Source organism: Drosophila persimilis, unplaced genomic scaffold (assembly GCF_003286085.1).
Source record: "Drosophila persimilis strain 14011-0111.01,24,50 unplaced genomic scaffold, DperRS2 tig00000124-arrow-pilon, whole genome shotgun sequence".
NCBI lineage: Eukaryota > Metazoa > Arthropoda > Insecta > Diptera > Drosophilidae > Drosophila > Drosophila persimilis.
The window spans coordinates 2,525,177-2,540,528 of NW_020825294.1; the positions used below are offsets into that span (position 1 = coordinate 2,525,177).

Below are 15,352 nucleotides of genomic sequence, written 5' to 3' on the forward strand. Positions count from 1 at the left end.
GCTAGTGCTAAGGCTTCCTGGAAGGCGACCGACTCCGGACTCCCGACTCTCAAGCACTCTGCTTGGGGACCCTTCCACGAAGCCCCAAGCAGGACTGCGGTGGCCGGGGCTAACCCAATTTGGAAACACTTGATTGGGCGCCAGGCAAAATGTCGACTCGCATTAGCCCGGCCAGACTCTGATACCATGGACAGCTACCAAGCCGCTGGTCTTTAGCCAAAAAAATCACAGTCCAGACTAGGAGACACAAAGGAAATTTTGTCTCCTCTTTTTTTTGGGTTTCTTGGGGACTGGCTGGCGTCTGGGCGACGACGACGTCGACGACAACGATCTTTGGAGCAAGTTATCCCTGCACGGCTCACCGCATCGCGACAGTTGTTAACGTGTTTAATTAGCCCTGCAAATTCAATGAATTGCGACAGTAACAGTTAGGCTTAACAACACAGCAAACGGAGCAGCAGAGCAGCAGAGCAGCGGAGCAACAGCAGTTTGTGCAGCAACCCTCCGTGCACCACTCCCTTTCCAAATATTTGTGCAGCCATTTTGAATTGGAGTCCTGTCCCAGGGAGAGCCTGGCAGGGCAATCCTCCCCCATGGCAGACGCATGCGTGGGCAAAAAGCACTCAAACAATCGGGAGGGGGGGCGTGGTGCTCTGGCACCCTCGGGGGCGTGTTCCTCTAATGCCATCTATATCCGACTTAAAGCCGTAAACTAGAGTATAGCTTTAAATTGTTTCCTTCAACTTCCTTTAATGAGAGAGATTGTATTTGATGGCCTCGGGATGATTGGCGAAGGGAGAATGGAGAAGGGAAATCGTTATGGTTAGGCATTTGTGGGTCCTTGCGGAGTAAATTAAGATTGTGCTCGATTTAAATTTCATAGTTATGTGAATGATGATTAAATAATTACGTTTAATTCGTAGGGAAATTCTGCTTTTGCCTTGAAAGTATTTAATTGGACTTTACACTTGTAAAAATATTCACGTAAGTTTCTTTGATTTCTTTACAATTTATTTCTATATTTCCGCTAGTATTTCTGGCATTCCATAAGGTCAAAATTTGTAGCTTCCCCTCTTCGCTTGGATTTGTCTTAATTTAATTTCAACAAGCATTTATTTTGTGGTCGTGTCAGAACATTTTCATTCACAAATACCCCATCGACAACGTCTGCTGGGTAATAGGATTATTGAGGCAGCACACACGTGTCCCAGACCCGCCTGCAGCTTCGGGGTAAATGCAGAAATGCATCAGCAAAATGTCCAACGCGGACGTCTCAAATGCTCGCTGCCTTTTATAGCCCTGGCTTTTATTATTAGTGACGGATTTCCGAGTCATTAGACAAAGTTATGCCCGGGACCACCGCGTCTGTTTAAGCTACTTAAATGCGCCGCCCGTCCACGGACCACGGACCATGGTCCACGCCCACAGCAATGAGATCAGATCTTGAAGTGGTCTTGAAACTGGTACTGGTACGGGTACTGGGATGTGGATGCGGTTTGGGTGGAGGAGCGTACGTGACTTGCTCATGTCGCAATTGACAGGCGTCAGCTTAAGGCCTTAAACAGCTCAGCATTTAATAAAAACAAATAAATTGATAAACTGATAAATGCCAACGGGTGGAGGTCCGTCCGAGTGCGAGGCATTTGTTTACCCCTGGAAAGACTTTCCTTCTTTTGGGTACCTTTATTTCGGTTCGGTAGAGGGTCACCCACGCCACTTAAACACAAATCAATAACTTTATTATAAAACAGTCCCTTCCCCCTTCCCCGTTCCACCGGAGTGTGGTGGCCTGTTTTACGAGCTGAAAAGCGTCTTGTTTAACTGCCGGGACAATGGGCGCCCGCTGGGAGCGCGTTAAGAAAAAATCACTTGGCATCGGAGCTGGCGACAGTGAGAAGGAGGCCCCGAACGGGGATACAACACCGAAGACCGAAGGGTTCTCCTCCAGCTCCCCCGCGTTTACATTGCATCGATCCAAGCGATGGGCGATCCAGGCGCCGTGTGTGCTTATATAATTTATGGGCAACGGGTTCGTTCCAAGCGCCAGTTGACAGTAAGTCACCCGCGGGAAGAGCCCGAGGAGGTAGGAGGTGAGAGGTACGAGGTATGAGGTTCGGTTGCCTGCCAGCTGTCCTGTCCGGATGAGTCAGAGGTAGCTGGGAAAAAGGGGGGTTGGTTTCCAAAGGGTTCAAGCAGGACGCGAAAAGGGGTAGGGAATGGGGAATGAGGGTTGGGAGGAGCGGCGAGTGTGAAGTAGATGCTGAGGACAAACTTTAAAGATAACTTTAAATGGAAAACAGTTATGGAGAGTGGGAATATCGGGGAAAACCCAATCATGAGTACTAATCTTTCCAAATCTAAAAGATATTTCAATGCTAATGATGAAAGGCCACCATTTTTCAATCAAATGTTCTATCCAGAAATTATAGAGAATGGACAGAGCTGTATATCTATCTACACCTATGACAATCAAATGATAAACTTTGTTGAAAGTAAAGTTTGTAAACTGAGACACAAGCTTTACAAATCCATGAATCGTTGTATACTTCAAAGCATACCTTACGATATTCCCTTACTTTAGAATAAGCAATGATATCACATTTAATATAAACACTCTCTTTTCTGGATTGTAACAGTATATTCCATCTGTTGATATGAACTCCATAGCTACCTGTAAGGAAACTCCCATTGTTTATCCCTTTCTGGCGGTACGCCCCCCGCGGTCGCAGAGACCGTTGCAAGCCTCTACACATACGAATACCTATCGTATCCAAGTTTATTGACTTTTGTATAGACATACTATTCCCATTCTCATTTCTCGATTGTACATTTGGCTGATGTTTCTTTTTTGTTTGGCCGCGAGCAATGTAAACGGCGCCAGATTTCGATTCGATTTCGAGACAGTCACCAATATGCACCCCATCAACAGCCAACAGTCAACAGTCAACAGTCTCTCACACAAGTATGCGCCCAGCCAGCAGACACACAACTGGTTATTTTCTGATAGGGTCAAGTGTCAGACAGTAGAAAAGCAGAGAGGCAGAGCGTCACGAGGAGAGGGTGTAGGAATGTGGCAAATTACACACATGAATATGTATAAATACAAATAAATAAATGTCTGGAGACATAACAATGACAAATCGAAGAGGTGCTTTATATAAAAAATGCATACGTTTGTATGTGTGAGGGTGGGACCTTAGAGGGAGAGGCATCTAATTAATGCCAGATTAGTGGCTTCTTTGAAGGATAATTGGAGACATGTGCTAGGTTCAAGATAATCACATTTTGGTAATCATTCATGAAGACAGTTGAATGGTGTGATGTGGTAGAGGGTTATTATGGTCTCAGGGGAACCACCATTTACTTTTAGTAGGATTACAAATCACATAGAAATATTGAGTACTCACCAGCTAAAACCTTCTTTATCCACATGATATTCTATTACTTATAACTGCTCTCAAACAATCTTTTCTTTTGATGGACGACACATTTTTGGAAACTAGAAAGAAATGAGAATGAGTTATTTTTAGATATTTAATAGTGCATTCCATCTGAACATTCCTAAACCTAAGATCATCAGGAACCCTTTTTCTGTGTGAATATAAAACCCAATCAAATATGTAAACTTTCGGATTCCGCCACTGTCATAGTCGCAGCACCACCCTCTCTCTCTCTCTCTCTCTCTGTGGAAATGCATATCATGCCACATTCCGAGATGAAGCGATAAAGCCAAGACCCAACACTCGACTCATCATCATCTTGATGAGCCTCATCAGTGTCAGAGAGTGTCGAGAGAGTGTCTCTGGCTTGGATTGGATTTTGGACGTGTGGTGTGGTGGGGGGCTGTCTCTGAGAGGTGATCTTGGCACGTGTAAACGACACCCAAATTAGAAGGAGATTATTTTATGGTCTGTATGGGTGCGAGTCGTGTGCAGCTCTCATTCGGCCCCTTATCTGAGGCCCTTCCAAGAAATGAGTTAACCCGAGATTGCGGAGGAGCGCTACCTCTGCAGTGGCCTCTTCTCTGGGCAGTCAGTCAGTGGTCATATGATAAGAGACAAATCGGACCCCAGTCTCCTGCCCCTCCCCCTTAGTCTTGGCAGCTTTGTCATGTAAATGGCTCGTCTGTTCGGGCCAAAAATCAATTTGGAACGTGGCGCCAGCCTAATGAGGAAAAAGCAACAAACGCAGCATGCTGCGTCCCCCCCATTTTCCTCTTTGCCCCCTCCACCGGGTAAAGCTCGAGTTAATTAAGTTATAAAAATTATACTTTATGCATACAATTTGCATTTTTATGAGTCTCGAATGTAACGTGCAGCGATTTGATTTATCGAACAAGTCGCAGACCCCGGACCCCAGACCCCAGACCTCAGATCTCCCTCCTTCTCTGTGGGCGGCTGCTAGAAACCTGACAAATTGCTAGGTGTGACTTATAACATTTTAGGTGACGATCATTCGGATCGAGAATCGAGATAAGCCCGAAAAGTTTTCCCTCTCTCACACATCTACAGTTTCAAGGGATGGTAGATGGTTTTCGAAATGTCAGCATCACGAAAGATTCGCATGCGCCTCCTCTTCCTTTACTCACAAAAAAAAACAGCCAAAACAAAAAAGGTAAAACTTAAAAAAAAAATAAAAATGAGTTATAAAACCATAAAAACCGCAAAATCAGCAGCGCATCAACCTGGTAACAAGCCAGTGGATGGAAAAAGTCACAATTTTTTCTTTTGTTTGCTGGATTTTATATAGAAAACTAAATATCAAGTGAGATTCCGGCGATGGAACAGAATGGTGGACCTTTTGATGCCCTGACGAAGGAGATCTCACTTAAGACAGATAAAGATCTAGGTATTCCAAGTGTCAAGTATTGTCATATGTTGATTTATGTCTGGAATTATTGGGACTTACTATTTAGGACTTTAAAACATAACTTAGACGATCGAGAGTTAGTAAAGCACTTATAGTATTCATATATATGTATCTTTAGATTTTAGAGTTCAGGATATTAAAATAATTTCCAACACTCAGAGAAAAGAAACATATCCAGATTTATATGAAATATTCATTTTGTAAGTACAAATGTAGTCAAATTAAATAGAATTTACTTGTATTTCAACATAAATGTTTTAAAGAGGGTAATTTTTTTTTAAATAAATATAATATATTAAAATTTTAAGAAATATATTTAATCTTAATATGAGAATATTTCATTTAAAAATTAAATATTTATTCTTAAATATAAGATCTATTTATATCTATATATCTATCTATTATCAACCTATCTACATATATATTAATATATTTAAAATCGAACAATTAATAATTAAAAATTACCAGTGAGATTCACATCTCATGACAAGAGATCTTCCAAAAAGGGAACAACTTTTGCATCTCTGCTGCATCTATAGAGAAGTGACTTTGCTGCCGACTGCTTAAGCAGACACAACAGACGGACAGAGGGACGGACGGACTGATGTTGCTCACAGAACGAGTATGTGTTCGTGTGTTTGTGTGTTTTATATGATTTTTGCTCTCACTAGATTTCTTTATAATTCTTCTTTATTTGTTGCAGGCTTTGACATTTTTATAGCTTCAGCGATGGGCGACGACAACAACGACATTGCATATTTCTGCTTAGCTGCACATAGAAACCGAGACAAAGAGAGCGAGAGGAAGAGAGACAGAAAGAGAGAGAGAGACAGAGAGATATATAGATGTGGGGGCACTTTCAAAATGGCGTCTTGCTGTTAAAACTTTGACAAACATACGTCAAAATTGATGGGGCATGGGGCCATGGGGGCTCTGTCTGGCCAGCTGCTGCCGCTGCTGCTGCTGCCGCTGCTGTTGCTGTCTTATCGGGCCAACACGTTTTGTCTTTAAACGTTTTTGCAGCTACCAATTCGAAAGGGGTCCGGACTCGGGCCAGAGACAGAGACAGAGACAAGCACAAGGACTGGGGACTCCTCTCTGCCATGTGGCTGGAACACCCATTTAACAAGTCAGCCCGACCAGGCAAAACCATAAATATTGGCAATTTAACAGAGTCAACAGTATGGCACTCGACGGCACAGCGTTCGACTCGGGCTTCGACACTGGGCATTGGAGCACTGGGACCTGGAGGAGCCAGGAGGGGCTTTTGGGGAGTTTGCGGCTCGAGGATTGGGGGTCCATAATACACCTTGTCGTACACGATCCTTATCTCTTGGAATTTCTCGTGCGTGTCTGGCGTGCCAAAAAATATAAAAATAAAACACAAGCGACTGGCAATCAATGGGAGGATGAACGAATTCTGGATGCACTTTTGGGGAAGGGAAGTGTCTTCCGAATGGAAGGATGGTGGGAACCTTTGGGAGATAACATAATTCTGAATCAAACTCTAAGGAACACCTTTCCTGACTCTAAATGAGTCGTTCTAGGTATAAAACCACCTGTAAACCAACTAAAACCCGCCCAGCAAAGGCCAAAGACCACCCTATAGTGATTATACTCTCGACGGGAAGTTTGGCAAGTGATAGCCTGGTCAGGAGCTGTCGCTGTCGGTTGCCGACTTTGGCAACGGGAATGGAGTGCGCGTGAAAAATTAGCCGTGGAAATGCATGTTGTTCCTGTTCTTCGTGTCGTTGTGGTTGCTGTTGTTGTTGTTGTTGCTGTTGTTGTTGTTGTTTCTGTTGCTTGTTGGTTGTTGGTGGTGTTGTGGCCTGTCGCCATTTCTCGTGGTGCGACTAATAAGCACAACAAGCTCATAAAATTTCGAAAGCTGCCCCGCCGTCCGTCCGATTTTATTTCATTTTAAATTGTACACGCGCTTCGGGCATTTCCTTTGCATATGGTTTACGATTTTCAACAGGGGTTCGATCTCGAAGCGGAGGGGGCTAGGATAGTGGAGGGCCAGACTTGTCATTTGTTTAGCATTTACACGCATCATTAGAGCTTGTTGTACAACACCGACTTAATGATGAATTAATAACAATGCCAGAACATAAAAGACAAGCTTTCTATTTCAATGATGGTCAACCATGTCCCCGCCATAGAGACATTGACAGGGCCCCACAACGACACCAAAAATAAAAAAACAAACAACAACACCAGCAACAGCCACAAGAACAAAGAGCGAGGGCAGACGTCGAAGGCGAAGACGAAGACGAAGACGACGACGACGACGACGAAGCGTGCCAAGAGACGACTTGGGTCAACGGTTGCCCTGAAGCTCTTTAACCCTCGCATGGGTCGAAGGGGAAACACAGATGACAGATGACAACATTCTGGGATACCAGTTAAGAAATTTAGATATAGACGGTGATTCAAGGCTCTGAAACTCCTAAAGGCATAGGAAACCACTAAGAATTTAAGAAACCCATTCGAAAATGTTTATATTTGGAGCTAAATCGATATGAATGAATGAATATCTCAGTATAAAACAATTGCAAAGGGCATAAAAAGAATTGACATTTGGAAAACCATAGGAAATTCTTAAATATCAATAGCATTCATAATTGCAATGTAACAAACGTCGTAATCGAATCTCTCCTCATATTATTATCATCTAGTAAAACATGTATTCAAAATTCATCCCAAAAATCGCTTCAAACTTTAGGCCATCCCAAGTAGTAAGTCCCTGTTGCAACAGCCACTCACACGCACGGGTTAATTCGAGTCTGCAACCTTAACCTATCTGCCCTGTTAATTGATTGTTACATTCTCTTTCAGGGGGAGGGGAGTGCATGTGGGAGCAGCATGTGTGTGTGCCCCGAGGGTGTCGTCTGCTGACCAGACATCTCGCCCTGCCTCCCACCCTTTGCCCCTTCTGTCTTAAGCGGCTGCGATGCAGACGTGTTGTTTTTTATGATTGCCCATTTTTGACAATGAATAAAAATTATTATAGTGTCGCACGTTTTGGTTGCTGTAATTTAATTAAAATGATGTCGCGACGACCCGCATCAAGCCACCATGAGGGTTTTCCCGGAATTTCCCCCCTCACACACACACACACACACACAGGTGACAAATGTTGGACGGTTTGGAAACATAACTAATTTATAAATAAGGAAAAAATCCCAGCTGGAGGGCGGCAGACACCTAACAAAGGGATGCCCTCCCCGGCTCCGATGAAAAGTCAAACAAACCTCTTGAAGAGTCAAGACTTTTCCTCATTCACGTATTTGCAGAGTGTTTTGGCTGGAACGGAAGTGATGCCGCAAATACAGCTGGGTTCGTTGGGTTGGCCAATGGATTTGCTCGATAAACAAAATCGATCGATGGTCGAAAATCGCTTCTCCCAGACAGTAAATGGAAATGCATTCCGCAGGCAGATGGCTGAGGGAGGAGAGTGGAGTCGCAGTTGGAGTTGGAGGAACCTTTGCTGGTGGAAATACTTGTGCGGCTTCTGTGCGGAGAGAGAACGCTGGCTCTGGCTCTGGCTCTGAGCCTGTGAACCTGTTTGCTTTGGTGGCCTGAAACCATGAATGAACTGCAACTTGGACTTGCGACGGGCATTGTCACTGTCAATACGTGCGACTACGTATAGAAATGCACTCAAGGTAACTTCCTACTTGCCCCATATCGGATTTCAGCCTAACCTCTTTTGCACTGACAGATTACTGCACCCCCGAAGCCAGCTCCGAGCCGATTCGAACCGAACCGCGTACCGTACTGCTCCACGGCAGCAGCGGTTCCACGGCTTAACTGTCCAACGTTACACGTTATACGTTATATTTAGCGGTCAACTTGAGACAAGAAAAAACTGAACAGAAATAGCAAACAAAATGGCGAACCACCGCAGATGGAGTTCCCATCTGTTTGAGGTATGGGAATTTCCAATATTGATTGATTGAACAGCCGTCGTTTGTGGATCCACAACTGCCAGAACAGGGCCAGAAGGTAGTTAATGGATGGGGAAATATAAGGATATTGCAGGTAAAAGACTAAAACATCCCATGAGTTTCTATAAATGTAACCATTAAAACACGATTCTTTGCAGTTCCACAACTGTTCTACAACATCCACATCCTCGTAAGCTCCAGAGAATTGATATCCACATTTGGAATGGAAAAAGAGAATTTACAACCGCCAGTTGTGCAATGATTTTTTTACAGGATTCTTTCGCTCTGTCTATCGCTGGGCCCCTGGGGATCGGCTCCCAGATTGATGACAACATTTGTTGTGACACGCATTAACTAGTGGTTTCACACACACATTTCCCCTCCCCTCCTTAGACGGCCATCCCTCGCTCAATTAGCAGAGTCGTCCCCTCTGGCAGACGGAAACAAATTGTCGACACCTAAAAGCAGAAGAGGAGCAACAGAACCTCTCTCGAGGCCTCCTGAGGGGAGCGAGTGCATACGGGGGGGAATATTAATAAATATAATTAATTGTGTTAAGCAAACAACAATTTTTGTAGTAAATGATGGGAGAGCATTTCATAAACGCAGCTATATAGCTTTACTTCCCACAGGTTTTGTGTTTCCCCACTCTAAAAATTTTGGGTGTAATTCAAGTAGAAATCGCGGCCAAGAGGTGGAGTGCAGTAGTGGAGGACCGTTCTGAAGGAAGGTTCTTGGCTTTCGCCCGCCATGTTTGAATACGAGTCGCCAACATGTTTACATAAAACGTACTTGGTTTTCATTATTTTATAATTCAAATTAACAAAATTTCTGCTGATTTGCCCGAAATGCACCAGTCCAGTCGTTGCGCGGAATGTGCCGCTCTGGCTGGATGGCTGGATGGCAGATGGGTAATCGGATCACCGCTGTCTGGTCTGACGAGCTAATCCTCCGCATATGGCCTGTAGCTGACTATCTGGCGGGCCACAATGTTGAGTATTTCGCGGGCTGGCATGTCTTGCTGTTCCTCCACAATGGCCGTTATCCTGGCGCACTCTTTCACGTAGTTCTCCAGTTCCCGTTGGTTGAGGCTGCGCCGCGCTGGCTCCTTGGACTGGAGGGCCTGCAGGCACTGGCCCGTCATGTGTGCCAACTGTGAGCGTGCCCCACTGAAGGTCTCATCCAGATCGTACAGCTCCAGCGGTGGGGCTGGCGGCTCGCTGAAGATGGGCGGAAATGTGGCCAACTGGAGGTTGGGCAATGGGATCTCAAACTGCGGCTTGATGATCCTCAGCGGCTCGTATTTCACGTGCAGTTGCTCGTACGTATCGATGACATCCTTCAGCAGGCGGTTGCTCAGCGCGCACATCTCCATGTCGAACATTTGCTTGAAGTCCGTGGGCATTTCGGTGCCGATCGAGTCGATCAGACAGGCCTTGGGCATGTCCGCCAGGAAGGCCAGATCCGTAAAGTGTTTGTTGTCGCTGAGCTGCAGACGGAATCAAGAGTTAGCACTATGTGTACACTCCACACACAGCATTCTCCGCTCACCTCCACATCGTTAAAGTCCAAGTGCGTGTAGCTTATCCCATCTCCTCCCAAGAGCTTCAATATATACTCCAGCATGGCGTCATTCGTCTTGTCCTGTAAATACTTATCATGCCAGATGTAGCCGGAGCCAATGGCCAGGATCTTCCCGCCTTTGCCATTGGTATAGTAGCCCGCCAGTGGACGATTGAAGGGATACACCACGGGGCCTGTGGTGAGCAGGACATTGGCCGGCTCGGAGACATTCAGGGTGGCTCCGTAGGGATACTGAAAGTGTATCTTGTACTTCTCGTCGCTGAAGTCGTAGTCGACCTTCTCAATGTCCAGCTTGATGAGGTGCCGCCACATGGACTCGCAGACCACTCCACCACCCACAATGCACTCTTTGGGATGAAAATTCTTGTAGTAGTGCGGTCGCACCACATTGTCCCCGTTGATGTAGATCCCGTACTGCTCCAAAAAAAAATTCACGTTCGTGTTGAACTCCTGTTCGCCGCCCTCGCCAAGGAGAACCAACAGACTGCCTCCGTCCACCTCCACATAGTGTTTGAGCACTTCGAACTCATCCTCGGTGAAGCGATCCTGGGGGCCAGCCAGGACGAATATCTTGGCACGCGAAAGGTGCCCTTTTTGCAGTTCGGCATCGCTTCTAAGGGTGTTCAATATTGTTTGTTTACCATTCAAATTCGAATCTTTTGCCTTTATACTGACTGTTCCACGTTCCAGTTGGCCTTCAGCTTGCGGTGAAGCATTTTATAGTTGTCCGATATTTGAAATCGCTCATTTTTGGATGTATCAAAGCAGATAATGGGTTTATTGGACATCTTTACTCTCAGATTATAATAAATTTCCTTTTGCTTGTTTTGCTTTGTTTTGCATTTTTCCGTTGCCCGGACAACTGTGCGCCACCTAGCGGTTCAAGTGGCAGCACAGTTTCCTGCCAGTCTGGTAACCTCTGAACACTGTGGAACGTTTCACAACACCTGCCATCGCGGTACTGCTGCACACTGTCCTTAAATCTCGCTGTGTGAAAAATTACGAAAGAATTTTTGGTGTTCAATTTTTAGGAACCACAAATTTTCGCGAAACGAACTATGGCATCGATCTGTGGACGCATGGCGCTTCGTGCCGCTGCACGCCAAAATGTTACATACGCGCCCGTGCGTTTTTGCAAAAGTAAGTGCAGAAATCAAACCGAAATCCCCTGCGCTGCCGTCACGTCCGCCCGTCGTGGTGTGTAGATTTTGGTGTGAAGGCACTTCTGCGTCCGAGTTTCATGGCTAGGATTGCATAATATGACAACCAATGCAATGCCAGAACACAGTCTGCGGCAGCCCCCTGCATCTGGAGCAGCAGTTTTTGGCAATTGAAAATGCGCCTGCTTCGGTGGGGAGGTTATGTAATAACTATGCGCAGGGAAATGTGTTTTATGTACACACACGGTGGGGGGAAAGACGAGACGGCAACGGAACGGCAGCGATACGCAGTTCGCACCTCAACTCTGCACTGTAACTCTATCGGGGGCTAAGCTAATGACATTTAATAGTTAGCCGATGACACAGCCGCAGAGGTTCGGGCGTTTGCCGTTTATGTAACCTCGGGCCGGATCGCTGCTGCACAGCTGATCCGAGTCGCAGACGAAGAAGCTTATCAATCGAGGACACAATCAGTTAATTGCCATTCCATTTCCAATTGCAGTGATGAACGACCCCTTGGAGCATGCCACGGGTATCGAGAAGCGTGAGCTGCTCGCCAAAGCCGCCGGCAATGAGAATCCCTTCGACATGAAGGTGTTCAAGCGCGGTGCTGGCACCAAGGAGAACCCCAACTTGATTCCATCGGCCTTCGATGCCAGAATTGTTGGCTGCATCTGTGAGTAAATGCCATCCCGAAACAAGGAAACCCGTACTAACTTTATTTCAACTTTATTTTGCAGGCGAAGAGGATCAGACATACGTGCAATGGATGTGGCTGCAGAAGGGCAACCAGAAGCGTTGCGAGTGCGGCCATTGGTTCAAGCTGGTGGAGAAGGCAGCTGTTTAAAGTTATTATTAATTAATTAAATAAACCAATTAATAACAAGAACACACCACACAACAACTACTAAGCTAAAAGTCAACCAACACCTTAGCTGTCCAAATAAAAACAGACATCAAATCCAGAAAAAACAACCAAATAACCAACCTCGGCGGTGATCAAGGGGGCAGGCAGCAGCTCTTCCCGTTTTCAGTTTTAAATCTTTCATTTCCACCGCAGTCAACGTTAATCCAAGGAGCGATGCTTAAGTATATATCAGATAAACGAACAATAAAGGCAACAAAGTGATTTTGAGCGAAAGTAAATCGGAAATGAGTCTCAATGAAGCGATGAAAAAATTTTAGATCCCAGTAGGCCCTACTTTACAACCAAACGAATGTGTCCTATCGACTGTTTAGAATCATTCCATTCGAAACTGTGAAACAGACAGCTTTCTTTCCCAAGCAAAACAAAAAAAAATTATTTTTGAGATATTCCGTGAGTAAATTGCTATTTTCGTCAGAATGTCATCGTATTTGGCACGTCTGTTGAAGGCTCAGACCGCCTCCAAACGACTCGTCTCGCAATTGGTGCAGCGCAAGGGAAAACTCAGTTCCCTGCTGCAGCGCGTGGGACTGAAGAAGTGGACGGATACCGCCGCCGCACGAGCAATCTCCACAACTCCAGTACTAAAGGCGGGTAAGTGGAACCTGCTGGTGCAGCCTGAGATAAAAGAACAACAGAGCTCAAGCCACAACCCACCCGTCAGAAATGGCCGATGACATGGAACTGGCCACCGGTATCGCTAAGCGTGAGATGCAGCTGAAGGAGCAGGGCTGCGGTGATCCCTGGGGTCTAGGCAAGATTCTAAAGCGGGGCTCTGGCAGGCTGAACGATCCTACCGAGATACCCTCGGCATTTGATGGTCGCCTCGTCGGCTGCCTGTGCCTGGACGACCGTTTCGCCAAGTGGATGTGGCTAGAGGAGGGACCACCGAAGCGTTGCGAATGCGGGCACTACTTTGTGCTGAAGAAAGTGCCACCCGTTTAGTGAGAAACAACCAACCACACAACACATTCCAACGCACACTCTGAACACCGTCTGCTATTCAGCGTACACAGGTCCTTTCTCCCATTTAACTTTACACGGGTCCACGCACACACCGAGCATTGTAAACCATTGATAAAACATGATATTATCAAAAACAAATGCTTACATGTATATTTCGTCTGCCGCATAACTCTCTACTTTACTTTAGGGTAAAGCCCGTCAGGAGGTAGCCGCTATTGCCACTCATATTCACCTCCGGATGCGTGCGATTCGGAAGTATTTGATAGGTGCGCAACCAATTCGAGGTCACGTGCAGAGCGGTGACCTTACCGGAGGTCTTTAGCTCCATGTAGGTTTCCTGCAGCAGCTCCTTGCAGGTGCTGAAGACAACAACGGGTCGCGAGGGCCTCACAAGGGGCAGGAGGGCCTGCAGTATGCTTGATGGATGCTCTTTAGCTGCCACCACCAGGCTGTCGAACTTTCCGTGCATCAGCGCGGACGCTCGTTTGTTCTCTATCTGCCACCGCAGGGGGCCTTTGTTATTGCCTGCAAACGGTAGATAAATGAGAAATCAGTCGGTGCATGGAAAACATTAACTCCCTCACCACTTAGAGGAGCTTCGTCTAGCTTGGGCTTCTTTGTGCTCGGTTCAACGGCCTCCGGCTGCTCCTCGTTGGGCGTCTCTGGCAGCGTTTCCTCCGCCTCGACTTCAGTGGGATCTATAGAGGGGGCGACATTTCCCTGATAGAACTCCCTCAGCACCGAATATAGATTCACAGACACGCAACGTTTCTGCTGTTCGAGCGGTAGTTTCAGAGCGAGCAGTGCCTGTTTCTGGGGCACATTCCCGGGATGCATGTGCACCAAGGTGCCCTCAGTGCCGGCGCCAATGGAGTTCATCATGGCCGCCGGGAGCAGCCCATTGGTGCCGCTCTCGTACAGCAAATAGCTGCCAAAGCCGCAGACTCCAGAGTAGGAAATGATTTGGGAGAGCGTGTCCACGCGTATACCCATGATTTTCTCCGCATCCTGTCGATAGAATATGTCAACCATCAGCCGTATCGTCGGCTGTCGTATCTGGACAAATTCAAAGTACTTTTTCTCCTTTTTCAGGAGGTACTTCTCCTGGGAGTACTCAGTGCGGGTGTGGAAAGTCTTAGAGTTTTCTACGAGCTTCTCAATGATTTTGCTCGACTCATTGCAGGCCTCGCGCAGCTGTTCAATGTCTGAGGATTTCAGGGCCTGCGCCTCCCCATTGTCGCATATATCACGATTGTCGGCTCCACTGCTGGAGATGCCCAGAACCTCGCGCGTGCTTCTCAGCTCCGTGTCGCTGCACAGCTCCAGGGTGTGCTGGCGTTGGGCGCCACGCTTTCCTGTTTTTGTTTCCTTAACGCACATCTTGAACGTGGAGCCGTATGGCTGATCCAGCAGAGACTTCAGCTCGAGCGTCTCCTTGCCCAATGTGGACGTCGTGTCTAAGCTGCCGAATTTCTGCAGCTTTGTGTACTTTTGGCGCTGTATGACTATGTAGTCGCCCAGCTGAATGTTGGGTGTAGTCCCATCGGTGCTCATTGTCGCCGTTTTCTTTAATAATTATAATAAACAACGTGCTTTATCGCACAAATAAAACGCCGCCGCGCGAAGAGGAAGACTAGTCTAGTGCTGCAAAGCTGCCAACTACAGTTACTATCGATAGTGCCATCGATGGTTTGACACCTGTAGTTGGCGATAGTGGCGCCACTTGATAGTATCACCACTAACCATACAGTATATATACAGTATATACTATCAAGTGGCGCCACTATCGCCACTACTGCCAGAGTGGCGCTGGGCTTGGGAAAATATCGAAATGATTTTAATGCGATGGATATTTTGAATAACATTCCAGCCAGACTTCCTCTAAAACTTTAGATCCC

At 46.3% G+C, this 15,352-nt stretch overlaps 4 protein-coding genes across 5 annotated transcripts; 2 read left to right on the forward strand and 2 right to left on the reverse strand.

Moving 5' to 3' along the window:
* Positions 1-9,526: 9,526 nt before the first annotated feature.
* LOC6593768 (intraflagellar transport protein 52 homolog) lies at positions 9,527-11,367 on the reverse strand. Its single transcript, XM_002018924.2, has 3 exons — positions 11,079-11,367; positions 10,371-11,016; positions 9,527-10,308 (listed from the first exon to the last, which is right to left on the reverse strand). The coding sequence occupies exons 1-3, from the start codon at positions 11,189-11,191 to the stop codon at positions 9,763-9,765; spliced, it is 1,305 nt and encodes a 434-aa protein (XP_002018960.2). The 5' UTR covers positions 11,192-11,367; the 3' UTR covers positions 9,527-9,762.
* A 12-nt stretch (positions 11,368-11,379) lies between these two features.
* On the reverse strand, positions 11,380-15,163 carry LOC6593765 (tRNA (adenine(58)-N(1))-methyltransferase non-catalytic subunit TRM6). Of its 2 annotated transcripts, XM_026987736.1 has the most exons (3): positions 14,039-15,163; positions 13,600-13,979; positions 11,380-11,390 (listed from the first exon to the last, which is right to left on the reverse strand). In XM_026987736.1, exons 1-2 carry the CDS (start codon positions 15,006-15,008, stop codon positions 13,633-13,635), a joined length of 1,317 nt encoding a protein of 438 aa, XP_026843537.1. In that variant the 5' UTR covers positions 15,009-15,163; the 3' UTR covers positions 11,380-11,390; positions 13,600-13,632. The 2 variants fall into 2 exon arrangements, with proteins under 2 accessions (XP_026843537.1, XP_002018957.1); XM_002018921.2 differs by lacking the exon at positions 11,380-11,390 and having other exon boundaries at positions 13,579-13,979.
* Positions 11,415-12,709, forward strand: LOC6593767 (cytochrome c oxidase subunit 5B, mitochondrial). Its single transcript, XM_002018923.2, has 3 exons — positions 11,415-11,543; positions 12,066-12,239; positions 12,304-12,709. Exons 1-3 carry the CDS (start codon positions 11,462-11,464, stop codon positions 12,408-12,410), a joined length of 363 nt encoding a protein of 120 aa, XP_002018959.1. The 5' UTR covers positions 11,415-11,461; the 3' UTR covers positions 12,411-12,709.
* LOC6593766 (cytochrome c oxidase subunit 5B, mitochondrial) lies at positions 12,860-13,592 on the forward strand. The gene is made up of 2 exons (XM_002018922.2): positions 12,860-13,082; positions 13,153-13,592. The coding sequence occupies exons 1-2, from the start codon at positions 12,908-12,910 to the stop codon at positions 13,431-13,433; spliced, it is 456 nt and encodes a 151-aa protein (XP_002018958.1). The 5' UTR covers positions 12,860-12,907; the 3' UTR covers positions 13,434-13,592.
* Positions 15,164-15,352: the final 189 nt, after the last annotated feature.

Coding starts and splice junctions, on each gene's coding strand:
- LOC6593768 (XM_002018924.2), bottom strand. CDS start 11,191: ATGTCCAATAAACCCATTATCTGCTTTGATACATCCAAAAATGAGCGA. Junction 11,017..11,078: donor GCCAACTGGAACGTGGAACA/GTCAGTATAAAG, acceptor GAACACCCTTAG/AAGCGATGCCGAACTGCAAA. Junction 10,309..10,370: donor TGGACTTTAACGATGTGGAG/GTGAGCGGAGAA, acceptor TTCCGTCTGCAG/CTCAGCGACAACAAACACTT.
- LOC6593767 (XM_002018923.2), top strand. CDS start 11,462: ATGGCATCGATCTGTGGACGCATGGCGCTTCGTGCCGCTGCACGCCAA. Junction 11,544..12,065: donor GCCCGTGCGTTTTTGCAAAA/GTAAGTGCAGAA, acceptor TTCCAATTGCAG/TGATGAACGACCCCTTGGAG. Junction 12,240..12,303: donor CAGAATTGTTGGCTGCATCT/GTGAGTAAATGC, acceptor TTTATTTTGCAG/GCGAAGAGGATCAGACATAC.
- LOC6593766 (XM_002018922.2), top strand. CDS start 12,908: ATGTCATCGTATTTGGCACGTCTGTTGAAGGCTCAGACCGCCTCCAAA. Junction 13,083..13,152: donor AACTCCAGTACTAAAGGCGG/GTAAGTGGAACC, acceptor CCCACCCGTCAG/AAATGGCCGATGACATGGAA.
- LOC6593765 (XM_026987736.1), bottom strand. CDS start 15,008: ATGAGCACCGATGGGACTACACCCAACATTCAGCTGGGCGACTACATA. Junction 13,980..14,038: donor AGACGAAGCTCCTCTAAGTG/GTGAGGGAGTTA, acceptor TACCGTTTGCAG/GCAATAACAAAGGCCCCCTG.